The 19,096-nt window shown below is 39.2% G+C and overlaps 1 protein-coding gene and 1 long non-coding RNA gene across 2 annotated transcripts; both read left to right on the top strand.

The window, feature by feature from the left end:
- The first annotated feature begins 1,297 nt into the window (after nt 1-1,297).
- On the top strand, nt 1,298-4,632 carry LOC107599538 (uncharacterized). Its single transcript, XR_001610673.1, has 2 exons — nt 1,298-1,931; nt 4,594-4,632. It is a non-coding gene; the product is annotated as an uncharacterized lncRNA (long non-coding RNA).
- Nucleotides 4,633-7,730: 3,098 nt separating this feature from the next.
- LOC107599537 (protein shisa-6 homolog) lies at nt 7,731-17,348 on the top strand. The gene is made up of 4 exons (XM_016291160.1): nt 7,731-8,744; nt 8,937-9,094; nt 12,173-12,358; nt 14,707-17,348. The coding sequence occupies exons 1-4, from the start codon at nt 8,065-8,067 to the stop codon at nt 15,534-15,536; spliced, it is 1,854 nt and encodes a 617-aa protein (XP_016146646.1). The 5' UTR covers nt 7,731-8,064; the 3' UTR covers nt 15,537-17,348.
- The last annotated feature ends 1,748 nt before the right edge of the window (nt 17,349-19,096 follow it).

Below are 19,096 nucleotides of genomic sequence, written 5' to 3'. Positions count from 1 at the left end.
GTTCGCTATCTGCGCCGGCCCATGATAACTCATTAGGGAGAAGGGTGCCAGGATCCTCTCCAGGGCATGCCCAATCCTCCGAATCTAAAGCTGTCAGTCATATAGAGTCATCAGTGACAGCATTCTCCTCTGATCTGTCTTAAAATATCAAACCACTCGTTGCAGACAAGGGGCGCTGATCCTCACATGTAAAAGACACTGGCAGATCAAAGTTCTGTGGGGAGAGTGAAGCACGCGGGACCTGTGCCGGAGTGAGATCACTCGAACCTGGTTGCTCAGCCCTGTGACTCCACTGTTCCTTCCGCCGAGGCAGCTGGAAGGGGAGAAACGGGAGAGTGGGAAGGGTGGGGACACCCTAATTGAAGAAGGCGATCCGTGAACGAAGAAGGGCGAGACTCGTGCACTCGCAGTGAGAGCAGTCCGTCTCAGAAGAACGCAGCCTCAGCGTGGCATTTGCAACAACGCAGAGGAAATTTACTCTAGAAAATGTGCTCTTTGTGATTGCTGGATAGCCGCAGGGGAGAAGGTGCTGAAGAGGAGTGTCTTCCCGCTGCCGCGGCTCTTTGATGGCGAGTAGTAGGCTTCGAGAGTCCAGCGAGGAGATGATCTTCACACTGAAGGAGAAAAATTCTGACGAATGGTGCTCTGAGCTGACTTATATAGCAGTCGGCTCTACCACTTCTGGAGGGCTGAAGCGCCTTTTGTTCGTGCAGCTACACAAACATGAACAAATCAGGCTTCAGTATCAGAGTAAACAGGAGTTTCCCCATAAGCGTCCCTGACGCAACGGGAGAAACCGTTTGATAGTGAACCATGGCTACTACACTTTTACTATAATAAAATCATGGTTAGTTTTCGTAAGGGTAGACAGATTTCGTGAGATTCAGCCTAAAAAGAGACATCAATCCAGATCCATTATTGCCAAGGGATGCTGTTGTTACCACAGCAACCAATGGCACAACTCTTGTTATATACATTTCTGTTGCGCAAATGGAAGAGCTAAACCCTATTAGTTTAACTCATCCTGTTCTTCATTTCTCTCGGACACAAAATAAGTTAAAATCTAAGCCCGTGTTAAGGAGTTCTATGAATTCTCGCGCGCTATAGAATCTGTGAGCGCGTGCCAGTCTGCGCACGAGCGTCAGTTGATTTTCCCTAAAAACCCAGCGCGCGTAGAAAACACGTTCTCGGCCAATAACGCGTGCCAGCGATTGGCAGATCATTGCCAACATTTAGCAAATGAAACCACGTGCAAGCATCTGTTCGCTCCAATCAATTGATGTAAACTGGGGACCTTTGTGGGAGCAATTGCGTTTCCGTGGCGCGGAGGTAGATCTCTATTAGTGAGCGTGGAGCCCATTGAATTTGTGTTGAAAGCGGAATAATACGGTCATATAAATAGTAGGGAAACGGATATTACCGGGCGCGTCTAATTAATCAGCCGTTTAATGCTTATTTGGCAAAATACGGATTAGACTGTGCTTAGTAGCGTTTTATATGAAAAAGTATCTATTTTTACCTGGATGCATGGAGTATTATGCGTTTTCTTTTCTCATTGGACTGTAAATTACGCATGGTTGATATTTTTTGCTCATATTTGGACGTCCACGTATTCCTTTCGTCTTTTTGTGACTCAACGAAAACTATATTTTGAAACACGTTTTTTTTAGTAGACCACCCAGGACGAGTGAAGATTTTATTCGCCTTTAAATGAGATACTCTCCCATCGCCAATGCCACAAAACTGCGTCTTTTTCTACCAACCAAGAGCTGTAAAGAAACGCAAGACCCCATCTCTGTGAATACTGCGCGTGCTTCATCATCTCATTCAATCTGCTGTCAGCCAAGAGAGGGGCAACAATAACTTTGAACGGTTATTGTGTCATATTTCCGCATCATTTTCCACGGATTCCAAGCGGGCAGCTGTTGCAGGTGAGACGTGCCTTCATTTTGTTCCCATCTGATGCGGCTACTGCTGCAACGTGCGCGAGGATCGCATACAGCATAGGTCGCGCGCTCATTATAGCCTTTGCTTTTCCGTTTTTGCTTGATTGCTGTGTGTGAAGATATTTATTATGAGCTAAATAGAGAATATTCATAACGAACATGAGATTTGGAAGTGGATACATGTTATAGGGATTGGTGTCGCACAAGCGTGTGTCGTCCGCCACTGGAATTTTAATTTCCTCGCTGAGATCTGCCATGATGCTGCTGTGTGTAGTGTTTGCTTGTGGAAGGGGGTTTAGGATTTCTAGACTGAATAACGTCTAAATGAAAACCTAAAACTGCAAATAGGTGTCCTAAAAAGATAAGTTTAGGGGGTGGTGGGCTGAAAATGTAATTATGTCAGTGTAACAACAACAATAGAAGTCAATGGAAAGTCCTCACCGTGATGGAAAAACAAGCATGTTTGTTTGTTAACGGCTTGTGTTACTTCTAAATGTGGCGCATTGTCAACACCAGCATCCAAATGCTGCAAAATGCACATAATTAAGCAAATCCCTTAATTTGTTCGCTTATCAAATGACAGTTAGATGTGTTTGTTCATTTCTTTTGTTTGTGTCCATCTGTAAATGACAGCACAACGCTTTTTTGTACTAGGACTTGTTGCTAACTAACAGACTTTTAAAATCCTAAGCTACTTTAATTTTGTCTCCCAAGGCCTACTGCCCTCTTTCTGCCCTTCATCCCTCCTTCCCAATTTCGGTGTGTGCTCGCTAGTAAAATGGGAATGGGCTGCATATTGGCCTGACATCTGTCATCTCCACCTGTTTGTAGATGGGACAGATGCCTCCCATCCTCCTGAGTCAGAGAAATTATGATGATGATGAGGAGGACGAAGGGGGTGGGGAATGGAGAGGAAGAGGTGGCTGAGTTGAGATGTGTATTGTGCTCGCTTATAGGAAGAAGTATGTAGGATATTTACCGCAAAGGGAGGATGAAACGAGCAAACTAAGCGAGGTGATCCATCTGCCCATCTCAATGTCACATCCTTCTCTATCTCACTCACTGCAGCAGAGCTATTCTAAGAGAACACATTCGACCCACGCTCTGACAAACAGATCGAGAAAAATAAAAAGTGTATGAGAGAGAAGGAAGGACGAGAGCCTGTAGTGTGGCAGGCCGTCTTTGGAGAGTTAGTGTGCATGTGTGTCAGAGGAGTATGTGCAGATGCTGTAGCGCACATCTGTAAGGCAGCCCGTGCTTCCAGGACCCTGTCCCTTCTCTTAACATCATTAGCCACACAAGGCATTGCCGATGGCAACTCCAGAAAAGAGGCGACTCGGTGAGCGTAAAGCACGTTTTAAAATGAAAGGGCATAAGATGCATTTGGTTGCTGCATGTGAGGGGCCGTTGAAAGGTGCGTAGCCTTGCTCTTTTTCCCTCATCCCCTTCTTCCATAAGGGTCCTTGGTCCCAAAGACCCTTCCTCCCCCATCCCTGCATCCTTCCTGTCTTCTCTTCTCCTCTCAATAGGGTCTCTCTCTGCCCTGCCAACCCCCCACTCAGCACACATCTGTGGCTGTGTCACCCCCCCGCTTCCTCTCTCCCTTCGTCCAAAACTGCACCTCTTTGAATGTATTAAGCCTAAAGTATGTTCCCACAAGCCTTTTTAGTGGCACTTACACTGTTTTGTACTGCTTTTTTGTGCCTGGTGCTGTCATTAAGGGTTTTAAGATTCACTGTATTGCATCAGTTATGCTAACATGTGCATGTTATTCACTGCCATAACGTGTGACTCAGTATGTGAGAAAGCTGAGGTCGCACTACTATATGCAGGAAATATGGTGTGCATATTGCATACGCTTTGCACCTTGTCGATCGTGGAGGATGATGTGATTCAAAACCATATGATTTTGGATGACTTTGATTTTGTTGTAAAGAAACAACATACAAATATAATCGAACCTGAATGCACAAATTTGATATTATTGTTTAAATAGTTTATTGATGGTTGTAATTTCATGGTTGAATGTGTACGTATATGTCAGTGTCAGAATAATAATCTCAAAATCTCATATCACAGAGTGAGTAATTTTATATCACTGTTATGGTGTATATATAGCTATTTTATTGTACAGTACAGTTATTTTTAAAGAGAAATATAAGAAAAATGGTTTATGTATTAAATAACAATATTGAGAAATATAAAAAAAATGGTTTATATATTAAATAACAATATTGTAATACAGTGTATAATTTTGGATACTTCAGTAAATTACATTAAAAAACAACTTCATTTAATTTTTATAATTTTCACTTTTATATTTAAAATGTGAAAAAACTAAGATTATTCATAACAAATGAATAAATCTGGCATCAGTCCAACAGCTGCTTCATGCAATATCTGAGTTAAAGCGTAAAACTATTTCTTCTGACTTTAAATTTTAAGAGGATGAGTTATGTTTAAAGGACGATTAATGCACATTGTGACGTAGATTGGCACTTGCAAACAATGCATTGCTTTGTGTTGTGCCCAAGACTCCTTAATAACAAGATATTTTTCATTTCTCATCCTCCAAGTTTCTGATGGACATATGAGCTCATTGCAGATTAGATATTTGATTCATTCTTAACTTTCTTTTGTCTTTCAGTGAAAATCCAAGACTAACAAAGGAAAACAGAAGCCAAGACAAAAAGCCATCAGCCTGGATGAAAACGAATGGAGTCCTGGCCAGGAATACAAGTCGTCTTCTTTTCTAAAGCAGATGAACTATCACTGTTTTTGTGAGCCAGAGGCTTTTTGAAAGGATGTTGATTTGCACAGATTGAAGATTTTCTCTTTGACTTTTTGCTACCGAAACCAGTGCCAAACACTAACCGTGCCAACCAGAAGCAAGAATTTATTTCACTAGTATTTTTGCATTTTTGTTGATCCATTTAAGCCATTGAAACTCAATTTACACCAACATTAGTTCACAATTTTTACCTTATCTTCACTACTAGTCTTTTTCACTATAATAGCATGTAACGGTTCCCAAGGTGAAAAGTTTATATGTCCATCACTTAGTTTAAGTCAAAAACAACAAGCAGCTTTTGATCCCCAAAATAGGGAGAACAGTGCATTATTGGTTAAACATGCTTTATGTAAGAGTGGCCTATACGAATGCATTAACCTGAAAGAGTTTGGCTCCTGATCGATTGATCGATGGATGGATGGGCTTATGGATGGCTGGCACAAGCCTCATTAAACTTTCCAAAGTGAGCTGCTGCTAATTCTGTTGATTAACCGTCTGTTCCTTGTTTAACTCTTTCTCTCCATCAGACCTCTTTAGTCATCCATCTTGTTTGCTCCTCCCTCTTCTACAGACTCTGCACATTTAGAGCAGAACCCTCAGAAGTCTCTGAAGGGTTTAGATACTGAAGCCATACGTCTCATAGCCATACTAACGTCAAGATCCTTGCCATCATTGCAAGGATTCAGCTTGGTCATTCGGAAAGAACAGGTGCATGGGTATATTCAGGAATATCTTTAGAGCTGTGCATGTTCAACGGTGGTCCAGGTTTGACGTTCCGTAATCTGCCATATTCACCAGCGAGCCATTGACGCATTTACTGTGTTGACAGTGGGACGACGTTTAAAATTGTCACACTACTTGAAAAGACACTCTTTAACACTTAGGATAGGTCTTTGGTGTGTCTGCTTGACGATTTCCACGTGTTCCACATTGACGGATGAATCCTGACTTCATGCCTGTTCAGTGGGCTCAACCATGCTGTCCTGCCAGAACTGGGCCCAAGCCCCCATTCGTTTTATTCTGTTGGGTTGAGCTAAATCCAGAGCAGAGACACTCACGCAAGAGGGTCCAACACACATAGACCCTCAAACTTTTTCAAGTTCAACCTTCCATTTCCTCTCTTCCTTTCCTGAACACTTCTTCCTTTCTGGCCTGACTTGTGTCATCAAACCAGGAACTAATATTTACCTGCTGTTTGTTACACTTTGTGAGTGCCCTAACCGACCTACACTCTTCTATAGCCTTCGTAATGAGCCTTTGTCCCGTGGTGCCACCTTTAGAGAAAAGATCAGCTGTTCCCAATTTCTGAACACTTGCTCATTCATTGCTTCGTCTTACCTTTATCTCTAGCCACAATGGCTTCCTTCTGAAACTCGAAAAGATGAAGTACTTAGTATTTTTCTTGAGAACTGACACTGTTAGCCTGATTATGTGGACTGCACAACAGAACCTCAGTGACCTTGAAAGGTATTCTTGTTAGTCTCACAAGACATTCTCATTGCAAAGCAGCAACCAACTGAGATTTGTTTACAAGACAACATCAGTTCTTAGAGCTGATAATGACAATTGTTTACAAGTCCATGGAATAGATTCTTTCTATACGGTTGTTTAGTGAGTTGACAACTGAAGTGCCAACCAGAATAGAGAACATTTGGTGAGATATAGTTTACACTCGAACAGAAATGTTTACATGTTGCCCATAAGGTGAACTCCGATTGAGTCTTGAATTAATAGTTAGTGCCATAGATCAGTTCAGTTACACAGTCTTAAACAAACCACCTTTAAGAAGAAGCTGTACCCATGACATTCTGACACTTTAAAAGGTTTACATTGTTAAAATATACATTTTGTTTACAGGACTAAATTGCTTGCAACAAAAGTCAAGATTCAAATATTTGTTCCTTTTGTTTCTCATTTGAGCCATTTTCATATATTTAAATAGAATTTGTTCATTGAGAAGATTCAACATTTTTAATTTTGTGCCAAATCAAAATTTAAAAAAATTTCAGCTCTCACACATTAAAGCGTAAAATTGTATATAGATTTACCTCATTCTTTGAGGTTTATAATTTCCTCAGAAATATGTTTACACCCTAACTGAGTCTCATACTATTTTCTTTAACCCAAACTCCTGCACTTGGATGCGCATTCTGCATATTAAATAATTTGCATACTAGTGTATGCACAGTCAAAGAGATTAACTTTGTCTTATATATCGCCACACTGACTTGCAACTTTTGATAGACATCAGCTTTTTGTAGGCCTCAGAAGTCTTTTGTACTAAGGCTTCACATTTTTTTTTCATCTTTGATATTTTCTTTAACCCAAACTCCTGCACTTGGATGCGCATTCTGCATATTAAATAATTTGCATACTAGTGTATGCACAGTCAAAGAGATTAACTTGTCTACATGTCTTATATATCGCCACACTGACTTGCAACTTTTGATAGACATCAGCTTTTTGTAGGCCTCAGAAGTCTTTTGTACTAAGGCTTCACATTTTTTTTTCATCTTTGATCGATGCTTTTCATTTTCCCCAAACAGTGTAGTTAAAGTGAATTTAAACGTAAATGTTATTTAGACCTAAAAACACGTTCACACTACATGTTCAAAAGTTTGAGGTATGTAAGATTTTTAAATGTTTTTAAAAGAAGTATATTATGCTCGCCAAGGCAGCATTTTGTTTTTATCACAAATACAGTCAAAACAGTAATATTGTGAAATGTTATTAAAGCGTGAAATAACTTTTTCAATCAAACCACCTTTAAGAAGAAGCTGTACCCATGACATTCTGACACTTTAAAAGGTTTACATTGTTAAAATATACATTTTGTTTACAGGACTAAATTGCTTGCAACAAAAGTCAAGATTCAAATATTTGTTCCTTTTGTTTCTCATTTGAGCCATTTTCATATATTTAAATAGAATTTGTTCATTGAGAAGATTCAACATTTTTAATTTTGTGCCAAATCAAAATTTTAAAAAATTTCAGCTCTCACACATTAAAGCGTAAAATTGTATATAGATTTACCTCATTCTTTGAGGTTTATAATTTCCTCAGAAATATGTTTACACCCTAACTGAGTCTCATACTATTTTCTTTAACCCAAACTCCTGCACTTGGATGCGCATTCTGCATATTAAATAATTTGCATACTAGTGTATGCACAGTCAAAGAGATTAACTTGTCTACATGTCTTATATATCGCCACACTGACTTGCAACTTTTGATAGACATCAGCTTTTTGTAGGCCTCAGAAGTCTTTTGTACTAAGGCTTCACATTTTTTTTTCATCTTTGATAAAATAAAGCCCCTTGTATCAAGATGCCACCCTCTGCCATCTTGCTTTTCTTCCTGTTTGGCCCTGTGGTCTCCACAGTGACTATTACCTCTGAACGCTCCTCTGTGAATGGGGGCCCGTTGCTGCTTCTGTTGCGGGGACGCAGCCGTAAGTTCCCTCAGCCCGATGTGCGGGGCAAGGAGGAAGCTGCCATGGCAGCAGATCCAGAGGCAGCCGAGATCCCTCCGAGACCCCTGCCGCAGATTATGCTACCCCGCAACGTGACGGCCGATGCCCTGAAGCCCCCACTGGGTGCAGCGCAGGTCGCCCCTCCTCCTCGGCGACTGGTAGACGTGGACGTGTGTCAGGGCTACTACGATGTGATGGGACAGTTTGACATCACTTTCAACTGCACCAAGGGCACCTACATCTACTGCTGCGGCACCTGCCATTATCGCTTCTGCTGCGAGCACCAGCGCAACCGTCTAGACCAAGACTCCTGCACTAATTACCGCTCACCCGACTGGGCCGTCACGACGGGACCTATCACCCAGCCTCCCATCCGACACGACCCAGATTTCGACCCGCTGCAGCAACAGAACAACAACACGGCTTACGTCATTGGAGGAGTCATCTCTTTTACCATGGCTATGGCCATTGGGGTTAAAGTGGCCTTCCATAAACTGTCTCGACGACCGAGGAACAGAGACATCAACATGCCTAGGTGAGTGAAAGGCCCATTATGACCGGGCTCATGATGTGGAAGGAGACAATGCTGTACACATCTGAGTCTGCATCAGTGACTGCCATCTGAAGAGATCTGTAGTGATTTTGATGTCAGACTCTTTCAGCTTTCGCCTTTTGATTCCGTCATGCACTCATCCTTTATTTTTACTGTTTATATCTCTCTCTTCAGAGCGCTGGTGGACATTCTGCGTCACCAGTCCAGTCCAGTTCAGCAAGGAGAGAGGAACAACAGCACGGTCCTAACAACCGCCACCTCCAGCGAGGGCACGCTGGGGCGGACGTCGAAAAACTTCTACGCTCCCATCCTCCAGAGCAAAGACAACCGGAGTAAGTCTATCTCACCCACTCATAAGAGTTTTAGAACGAATAAAAAGCTAATTTGTATGCAAAGGGCATAATTGATGTAGTCACAACGTGTATAAATTTGTAGGGGTATGTATAATCAGATATAAGTAGAAAGGGGGTTTGAATTGTAGAAACAACAGGGCAGAAATGAAGTCTGGAGGCATGATTTAGTTGACAGATCGACTGTGTGAGATTATGAGGTAATGTAGAACAGAGAATGTGTCAGAAATGAGTCAGATTAATTCTGTTTCAGAGGCAAATGATGCTATGTAACCACATGAAACTAGAGCAGCAAGTAAAGTAGGAGGTGTTTTCCACCTTTAAAGCTAAAGTGTTATCGACTAACATCCAAAATAGGAATGCTCAAAAGTATAAAACTCGGGGGCAACTTTCAGGAAGTGAGGAGTAGTCAGCGGCCAGTAAACAAAATAGAAAAATCTTGTAGTAATGCTAGTTGTTTATCAGCTGGTTTTGAGGAATGCAGTAACCAACAATTACACATATGTCTTAGACTGGTTAAGTGATGTTTTTAAAAGATGCTTTTCATTTTCCCCAAACAGTGTAGTTAAAGTGAATTTAAACGTAAATGTTATTTAGACCTAAAAACACATTCACACTACATGTTCAAAAGTTTGAGGTATGTAAGATTTTTTAATGTTTTTAAAAGAAGTATATTATGCTCGCCAAGGCAGCATTTTGTTTTTATCACAAATACTGTCAAAACAGTAATATTGTGAAATGTTATTAAAGCGTGAAATAACTTTTTCAATTATAATACATTTTAAAATAAAACTTACCCATTACTCCAGTCTTTAGTGTCACATGATCCTTTAGGAATATTTAGGCATATTATTTTCAATGTTGAAAACATTTGTGCTGCTTACAGTAATATTTTAAAACCATGATCCAATGTTTTAGGATTCTTTGAAAATAAGTTCAAAAGAACAGCAATAGAAATATTTTGTAACATTATACATTTCTTTAATGTCACTTTTAGCTATTTATTTCATCTTTGCTTAAAAGTTTTGAACAGTAGTGTATATGCTTTTGTAAAATTCATAAATCTATCGTTCTATCTATCTATCGTTCTATCTATCGTTCTATCTATTGTTCTATCATTTTGTCTCTTTCTATCTATCGTTCTATCATTCTGTCTATCGTTCTATCATTCTGTCTATCGTTCTATCTATTGTTCTATGTTTTATCGTTCTATCATTCTGTCTATAGTTCTATCATTCTATCTATTGTTCTATGTTTTATCATTCTATCATTCTGTCTATCGTTCTATCTATTGTTCTGTTTTATCATATTATCTTTCTGTCTATCGTTCTATGTTCTATCATTCTATCTATCTATGATCTGCTAATCTTCAATGCCCTTTATTTTTTTCAAGTTGAAATGATCTATCTATCTATCTATCTATCTATCTATCTATCTATCTATCTATCTATCTATCTATCTATCTATCGTTCTAACTATCGTTCTATCTATCGTTCAATCTATCTATCGTTCTATCATTTTGTCTCTTTCTATCTATCGTTCTATCATTCTGTCTATCGTTCTATCATTCTGTCTATCGTTCTATCTATTGTTCTATGTTTTATCGTTCTATCATTCTGTCTATAGTTCTATCATTCTGTCTATCATTCTATCTATTGTTCTATGTTTTATCATTCTATCATTCTGTCTATCGTTCTATCTATTGTTCTGTTTTATCATATTATCTTTCTGTCTATCGTTCTATGTTCTATCATTCTATCTATCTATGATCTGCTAATCTTCAAGGCCCTTTATTTTTTTCAAGTTGAAATGTTTAATTTCTTTAAATGCTACCTCAATTCAAATTCATACAAAAAAATTGAATTTGAATTTAAAATGCATTGTCATTTCAGTTTCTAAATGGTTCACATCCCAGATATTTTGTCTGTTACTTTTTTAATTTCTTTTCTTTTCTTTTATTATTTTGCTTCTGGGAGGGTGGGTGGTGGAAAGAAATTTGTAAAGCCAAAAGAGGAATTTTGTTTATTAACACATCTTGTATAATGTACATTTTTCAGTTCTTCCTCTTCTTTGGATGGATGGATGGATAGAATATTTATATGCCACTTATATCATTAAATATAGTATATGTATATATATATATGAAGAGTTCAGATTTGATGTTTTTCTTTAAAATTAGCATTTCTTTCTGGCTACTATGTATAGGTTTCTATGTAAGTACTGGTACTTCTGAATGGGTTGAGGCTGGGATTTAGCGCATTTGAAGTGAAAGTACTTGATAAACATATATATGTGGAGAGCATTCACTCAGTATTGTTATCTCATTTTTGACCAAGATGGCTTTTAGAGGCTTTTGCATTGGAACTCTTCATATATATTGTATGTATATTATACACAATATTATGTATGATATTTACATACAATATTTTGTAACATATATGTGAGAATCATAACAGTTTTATTCTGAAGTAATATTAAAAGCCTTTAACTTCATGAGACACAATAACACAAATTGCATGCCAGGGTGAATTTGGGCTGGTGGGCTGAACTGGACTGCTAACTTCAAGGTACCTAAGTTGTAAATCTCAGCAAGATGATCTATGAACTGGAGAGTTGCTGAGATCCCCTTGTGACCCTTGACTACATTTAATCTGCAGTGCTTAACCCAAGGTTGCTCCGGGGGGACTCTCCCTGTAGTACGTGCAGAGCAAATTACTTATAAAAGTGTCAGTGGAACAAATTACTACATGAATAAGGATATTATCATTACATAATGATATAATAAATTTGGTGGAACGACGAATAAGACAATATTCTAGTCACATATCTCTACACAAATACTCCAGTTCCATTGTATTCTAGGTAATTATTAGACATCTGCGTTTGAAACATTCAGAGACTCGGGATACAGCTTCAGTGTAATCAGACACATATATCATTTAAATCATTTTTAGGCACATAAATCATTTAATCTATATTCTACATTCGACCCAGATAGATATGCTTTGAACACATCAGTTGTTGGTGTTTGTCTTATTGTCTTTTGTTCTTCTCTCTTAGAGAGAGTTCCACGCATAAACAACACCCAGCTGGCCTCCACAGGAACACTGCAGTCCAGCAAGCACAATAATTCTGGCTTTCACCCTTCCTTCTCTCACTCCTTCCACAACCTTGCCCAGCTACCTCCATCATACGAAACCGTCATGAAACCAGAGCTCAACCGCTACAGTTCCCTCAAGAGACTAGGTGAGTGTGCGTCTGAAAAAGAGTGTGTAGTTTCAGAACTGCTACTACTCAAGAGGGTCTTTGTGAGGGAGTGTAGCATGGGGTCAACTGCTGCTGTTTTAGGAAGGATGTCCTGTGGCATTGTAGATTTTTTACATGTATAATTTCATCAGCATGTTGGGGAACAAATATTTCAGTTTGATCATATTTATATTCAATCAATGCTTGAAAACTATAATTGAAAGAATTTGGGAATTACTGCAACAAAAAGGTGACTTACAGTCAAAATGAAAGTGGGATAAAAATCCCAGGATGCCGAGGTCACACCTCTACTCTTTTCGAAAGACATCCTGGGATTTTTAATGACCACAGAGAGTCAGGACCTCGGTTTAGGTGCTTTTTGACAGTATAGTGTCCCCGTCACTATACTGGGGCGTTAGGACCCACACAGACCACAGGGTGAGCACCCCCTGCTGGCATCACTAACAGCTCTTCCAGCAGCAACCTAGTTTTCCCAGGAGGTCTCCCATCCAGGTACTGACCAGGCTCAGCCCTGCTTAGCTTCAGTAGGTAACCAGTCTTGGGCTACAGTGTGATATGGCTGCCGGCCCTTAATGCCGGGCATTAAGAATCATGAACTAAAAATGAACCATTTTTACAGCATCTAGTTTAAAATGAATTCATAAATATATATACTTGTTCTTTGTTATTAAAACATTAAGATATGTTAACATATACTTCGTTAATTTTAAAATATATGCTTTATTTACATTAAATATTAAGTATTTAAATATAAAAAAATAGTAGTACAAGTAAATTAACATTAACCACCATGAATAAATGCTGTAAAAGTAATGTTCATTGTTTGTTCATAAGGCCTAATGCATGATCTGTTTACGAACTGAACCTAATTGTGAGGTGTTACCAAAGAATCTGCAATGCAGCGTTTTTAGCGATTATTTTTACCATTGCATATTACATGCATAGCTGAATGCAGAAAACACATTTGCTTGTTACACCTTCATTAAATGTGGTTTACATCTGTCCCAGACCAGAGGTTCAATCACATTGCATCATTTACAGTTTTTCTCAGTTGCTTTGGTGCATTTCTCGAGTCATCCTTAATATTTGCAAAGAAGTATGTGCATTTCTCAAAACAATTTGTACAAACAGCGCCACACAATGGATTACCTGCAAAAGCCTGTAACTTTCTCAAAATGTTTAGTTCATCTCTTAAAAGTAAGTATTTATGACAATGAACATATCAGTGCCATCAGAATGAATGTGAAGTCCTTGTGTCATTGTTCACAAACAAGCTTAGTCATGTTGTCAATATAACAATGCAATCTGTTAGTATCACCTGATGTAAACTATATGGCAACAGTTTGGATGACAGTTACTATTACTTTAAATACAAAATTAGAAATGCAAACACAGGAAACACCAGAACGTTGCTTTTGCATGCAGCACTGTATGAGGAATTGCAGTGCAGTCTGTCTACACCTCCTGACGTGCCAGTCTGTCGGCCTACAGATTTTCATCTACATCACAACGAATATCTTTGCAACGTGGAATTGGAGTCATGTGAACCATCTCACAACTTCATATATGTGGCTAAGGCTGGCTTCAACCTGACCAAAAGCAGAAGGCATGGTTGAAATGTCATCGGCCACAGAGCTTCTGTTGATTTACCAGGCCAACAGGGAGGAAATATCCATTGTCAGAATTTGTAAATCTTGTGTTGTCCTCTGTCTATATATGCTTCTCAATTGAAGGTTCATGAGATGCACCTTTGAGCTACTTCAGAGAACTGGTTTATCATTAGCTGATCTACATTCTCTTCATTAGTGAAAGTCAAGATTCCCCTGCACAATTCATGGCAAATTTACAAAAAGTCTAATAGAAATGTCTAGAAAATATACTTGACAATTTATGACAACTAGATCAACCATTTTGCATTTAATGACTTATACGATGAACTAATGACTAGATGTTTTGGGGGGTAAGACTATTGCACAGAGAACAATTTAATACATTTTGAGCAACATGACATTAGCAACTGATAATGTAGGAAACAGCAGACAGATGTACATAATCAATTGCATGAATGTACCAAAGCAATCGCAACTTGTTCAAAAGAATGAGAAACTGCTTTTTTTGATGTGCACAAGTGACTAGATGATGTGGAGGTTGAACAAGTAGTTTTGAGAATTTCATTTCTAATCTGAGAAATGCACCAAATCAACTGAGTAAATGTGTCAAACTGTAAATGTGGTCAAGTGAAATCTGATCACCAAAATGCTTGTTAATGGCAGGTGTAATGGGTGAAATTTATGAAAGAAACTAATTTTCATATTTCCTAACTACAGAGAAAAACTTGGATGAATATTCCGGATATTACACCTCCAGGCGAAGGCCAGACAATGCACCACCCAGCTTCCACTCCTCCCAGCACCACCTGCCCTGGGGTGGTGACTTCACACTGGGTGCCCGAGGTACCCTCCCGCTAAACACTTCCCACACGCGCATCCACGTGCCCAGTTCCACTTCCACCCCCAACCCCTACCCATTACCCCAGATGCAGTACAACCCCACATTCGACACGATGAGTAAACCGCCTCGCCGGGTGATGTCCCAAGACCAGCTTCTGGCGCTGGGGGAGGGGAACACTCTCTCACGCCTCTCCAGGAACCAGCAGCATCTGTATTACAAACCCATGGCCACCAGCAAGAGCTCCAACACCCAGACTTTGCGCAAGTCTCACGAACGCCTCCTGGTGTCTCCGGACCGCCTGGAGGAGCGAATGATGGGTGATTACGGCGGGATGGTGCCCACCATGTCCCGTCTCACCCACCACCATAAAGCGCAATCCCAGCAGAACGTGTGTGTGACGCCCTCGCTCGACCGCCATCACATGATCAAAATGAATTCGCACCCTACCTCCGGCCGCGAGCAAGACCACACAGTCGCCACTATGTCCTCCGGTCATGGGGCCGGGAGTTTGGGATGGGGGGAGGTCCACGGCTCCGGAGGAGGACCCGGAGCGATGGTGCACAGCGCTCGACGGATGGCCTTCGCCTCAAAACGCCAGAACACCATTGAACAGCTGCATTTCCTCCCCGGGGGAAGTGGGGGAGGGGGCGTAGGGGGTGGAAGTCAGGCGCTGAGGACGGGGAGCAAGAACGAAGTAACCGTGTGAGCGCAAAAAGAAAGATAGTAAGGAGATGATGGATAGATGAGATGATGGATAGATGAGGTGTGATCCAAACTGAAGGGTGGGAAGATGGAACAAAGAATGGAAAGGAGCAAGGAAATAAGAAAGGGGTCAGAAATTAGGCCCATATGAAGGGAATACACAATGTATTGCTATTGAGAGAAAGAGGGATGTAAAAACTATAGCATAAGTGATTCTGTAGATCCCTAAATTGTCAAATTCTCAATAAATAGAAATGTGAAGAAGGGCCCAGGTCTCCTCTGACCTGTGAGTAGCAAATAGTGTTTCCATGGCACTATTCAGACATGATCTGGGGAGATACCAAAAGGAAAAGATTAATTATTAGAATAGGCCATGTTTTCTATAGTTAGTACATTCCAGCTGATGTAAAAAATAGTTTTAGGCGTTAATTTGTTTTTTTCCTGAATCCAATGATACAGTTGACCTTGCCTCCAAATTTTTGGTTTCATTCAACGCAAAGTCATTCGCAAAGAGGTGTGTCACATTCATCAGAAAAACAAGGGAACAATGAGATATACTGGATGAAACTGACAAGTGTCCAGTAGTACACTGAATTACCTCACGGAAACAATGATTTGACCAGTCTCAAATCTTATATGACTTACCTTGGCAATGGATTGTGACTTGGGGAGTATTGTGCACATTAAGCAGTTTGCCATCAAGTGAAGAAAATACTGGTAATTCATCAGAGAGAAGAACTTGAGGACTTGAAAAATGTCACTCGTTTTGTGACCTGACACTTTAGTCTGCACTGTTAATATAAATCCAAATGTCATCAGCCATATTAGAGCTTATTCATATGGAGTATAATGGAGGAAAACAGTCATTGAGAGACGGGTGTTATACTGATGATCAGAGATTTTTAGCCTCTTATACTGAGACTGTACATCAAAGCTGACAAGAATACTTGTGGTTTTGATTTTTTTTTTGCATTGTGGATAACATTTTGGCTGTTTTATGATATGATCAAAAGGCTGTCAGATTGATGGGTAAATCAGGTCTGGACTAAAAATGCTCGAGCAGACAGACATTTGGAAGTTTAATTCAGCCATTGAAATCTGATAGAAGTCATGCCTCTTTATTGCATGTTTGACCAATCAGAGAACAGCTTTATATGACGTCTTGGAGTCATTACAGATGTTCTGTTATTTATAAGCATTAAGAGCTGAGATTTAATCATGGGCATGCAGTAATGTCAAATAAGACAGCATACTCTTCATACTTAATTTGCAACTCGAGCTGTTGTATTGAAGGGTGAAAGGGGAAAGGGTTTGGTTATACAATGGACAATTTATTCCAAGGGCTATTCTGAAACTTCATGTGTGTCTGTGCTTCCGTGTTCTGACGGCTTTTTATCTTTTCCCTTGACACGGCTGTGCGGAACATAGGCTATATGCCAATGAGTGTACAAAACAGAAAAACAGAACAAAATCTGCAAAGCTACTTCAAACACTCGGTGTCACACTAGGATGCATTATTATCTAACCGATGAGTTAGGATTTAGGATTAAAAGGTGTCTTGTTTATCTATATTATATTTAAAAAAAAAATGTATTTTTTGTTAGCAATTTCTGTGTTTTTCAGCTGTCTCCACATCAAATGGACACTGTTGTGGTGGAATGTCTGAGAATGACCTGGCTGAGCAAGATTATTGGGCCATAATATAGTTTTTTAGATCACTCTGCAATGTTTAACTTTTATTAACTTTAACTGAATTTAAATACGTTAAAAAAGGTTTTTAAAAAATCAGTTAAATCCCGAATGTTCAAATATGTACACATGCCAATTTATGTGCATATATATATATATATATATATAGTCATCAATATTATTCATATTCTTAATTATAAACATTGTTTTGTTTATTCTCTCTGACTTTAGAAATTGTTTTTATTCTTGTTTTCTGTTTATATGAGTTTCCAGTGGATTCTAACCTTTGTAACTCTACAAAAAAAAGCAGATGCAATCATAGTGAAAAGACAAAACGCATGAAGATGTCAAAGCCAGTGTTGATGATGTCATATTGCTGACTTCTGATGTCAAGGTGTGTGTGTCCAGTTTGTGTGTCTGTATTTGTGTGCTTGTGTGTATTTCAGTGTCTATTTTGGAATGCTTTATCTCGCATTTTATCTGACTTTTGCTTTGTGTGAAGTCAGAGAATGTGCATTTCAGAAAACCCAAATTATAATTCATTTTTTTAAGTGAGTGTCTCTTTGAATGCAAAACAAAAACAAATAATAATAATAATAATAAAAACATTTTCCATTGCTGCATTCACCAAAGTTACGGAAAACTAAATAATCACAAGAGTGTTTAAGACTATTTTTATTTTATTTATTTTTTTAATATAATTGTTTTTTTGCCATGAGATACATAAACCTTGTTGTAAATTTTCTGGGGGGTAATGCCAAAATGCCATGCATAAAATATTAAAACTTAAATTATTATTATTATTTTTAAATAAAATCCTCGCCATTAAGAAATACATTTCCTGGAGATTGATGTGTACTTGTGTATTTTTTCCCTCATGAATTATTAAACATGTTGGTTGGTTTTACATGTTTTTGAGATGTTTACATCCTAATATAGTATCCCCCGGTTTCACAGACCAGGCTTGAGCCTATTCCCAGACTAAAATGTAAGTCTGAGCTGTTTCAACTGAAAGAAACTTGCACTGACTGATGTTAAAATATATCAGTGCCTTTGTTTTGTCTCAAGATGCACACCAGTAATGTTTTTTTCTAAGGCACGTTTATAAAAATTACTTAAATGTCCTAATTGAACTATGGCCTAATCCTGGCTTAGTTTAAGCCCCGTCTGTGAAACCGGGCATATGTGCTGAGTATTTTGATCTTGTATTAGATTAATTGTTTGTTTACACTGGGTGAAACAGCCAGTGATCTGTTAAACAGATGCAACTCTGTTTATAGATTTGACCGCTATAATGACTTAGGGTCAATTTGGATTAGTATTTGTGGATGGACGTTAACGAGAGAGAGAGAGAGAGAGAGAGAGAACTACGTAATGGCTGATGTATTGTCTCAAGGTTCAAAGTTGGTTCCGCACATTTGCATACCATCAATCTCAGCTTCTCATTCACTTGCATTCATTCATGTTTTTCATTTTCTTTATATTTGGTGGTCTAAAATTGTGTTTACTTAACTTTTTTTATTTATGTATTTAGTTTTCCATTGCTATGATGTAAATTATAATTTTATTTGACATCAAATCCTTTTTTCTGCAGTATAATATTCGGTTTTATTGTATTTATTGATCCAAACTAGGCCGTTTCAGGTTCTTAAATGGTTCCTGAGGGAGACGGACGAGGCATCACCGGCATTCGCCATTTTGAGGGGCAGGGTGGGCGAGGACCTTATGTTCGAGTAGGGTGGGGGGAGACGGCGGCGGCATGTTGGTAAAATGGCTTCAGAGAGGTGCTGTGCCCTGCATCCTTTCCAAAATATATGTGCGGTCTAAAAATGCTGCGCGCATTCTCTCTCTGTCGTTCTCTCTCAAGGTGACATA

Source organism: Sinocyclocheilus grahami, unplaced genomic scaffold (genome assembly GCF_001515645.1).
Source record: "Sinocyclocheilus grahami isolate Dianchi unplaced genomic scaffold, SAMN03320097.WGS_v1.1 scaffold268.1, whole genome shotgun sequence".
NCBI lineage: Eukaryota > Metazoa > Chordata > Actinopteri > Cypriniformes > Cyprinidae > Sinocyclocheilus > Sinocyclocheilus grahami.
This window is presented reverse-complemented; position numbering and strand designations above follow the sequence as displayed.

Excerpts from the sequence above, each read along its gene's own strand:
- LOC107599537 (XM_016291160.1), top strand. The coding sequence starts at position 8,065 with ATGCCACCCTCTGCCATCTTGCTTTTCTTCCTGTTTGGCCCTGTGGTC. Across the intron at positions 9,095-12,172 it reads CCAGAGCAAAGACAACCGGA|AGAGAGTTCCACGCATAAAC; the intron begins GTAAGTCTATCT and ends CTTCTCTCTTAG. Across the intron at positions 12,359-14,706 it reads CAGTTCCCTCAAGAGACTAG|AGAAAAACTTGGATGAATAT; the intron begins GTGAGTGTGCGT and ends TCCTAACTACAG.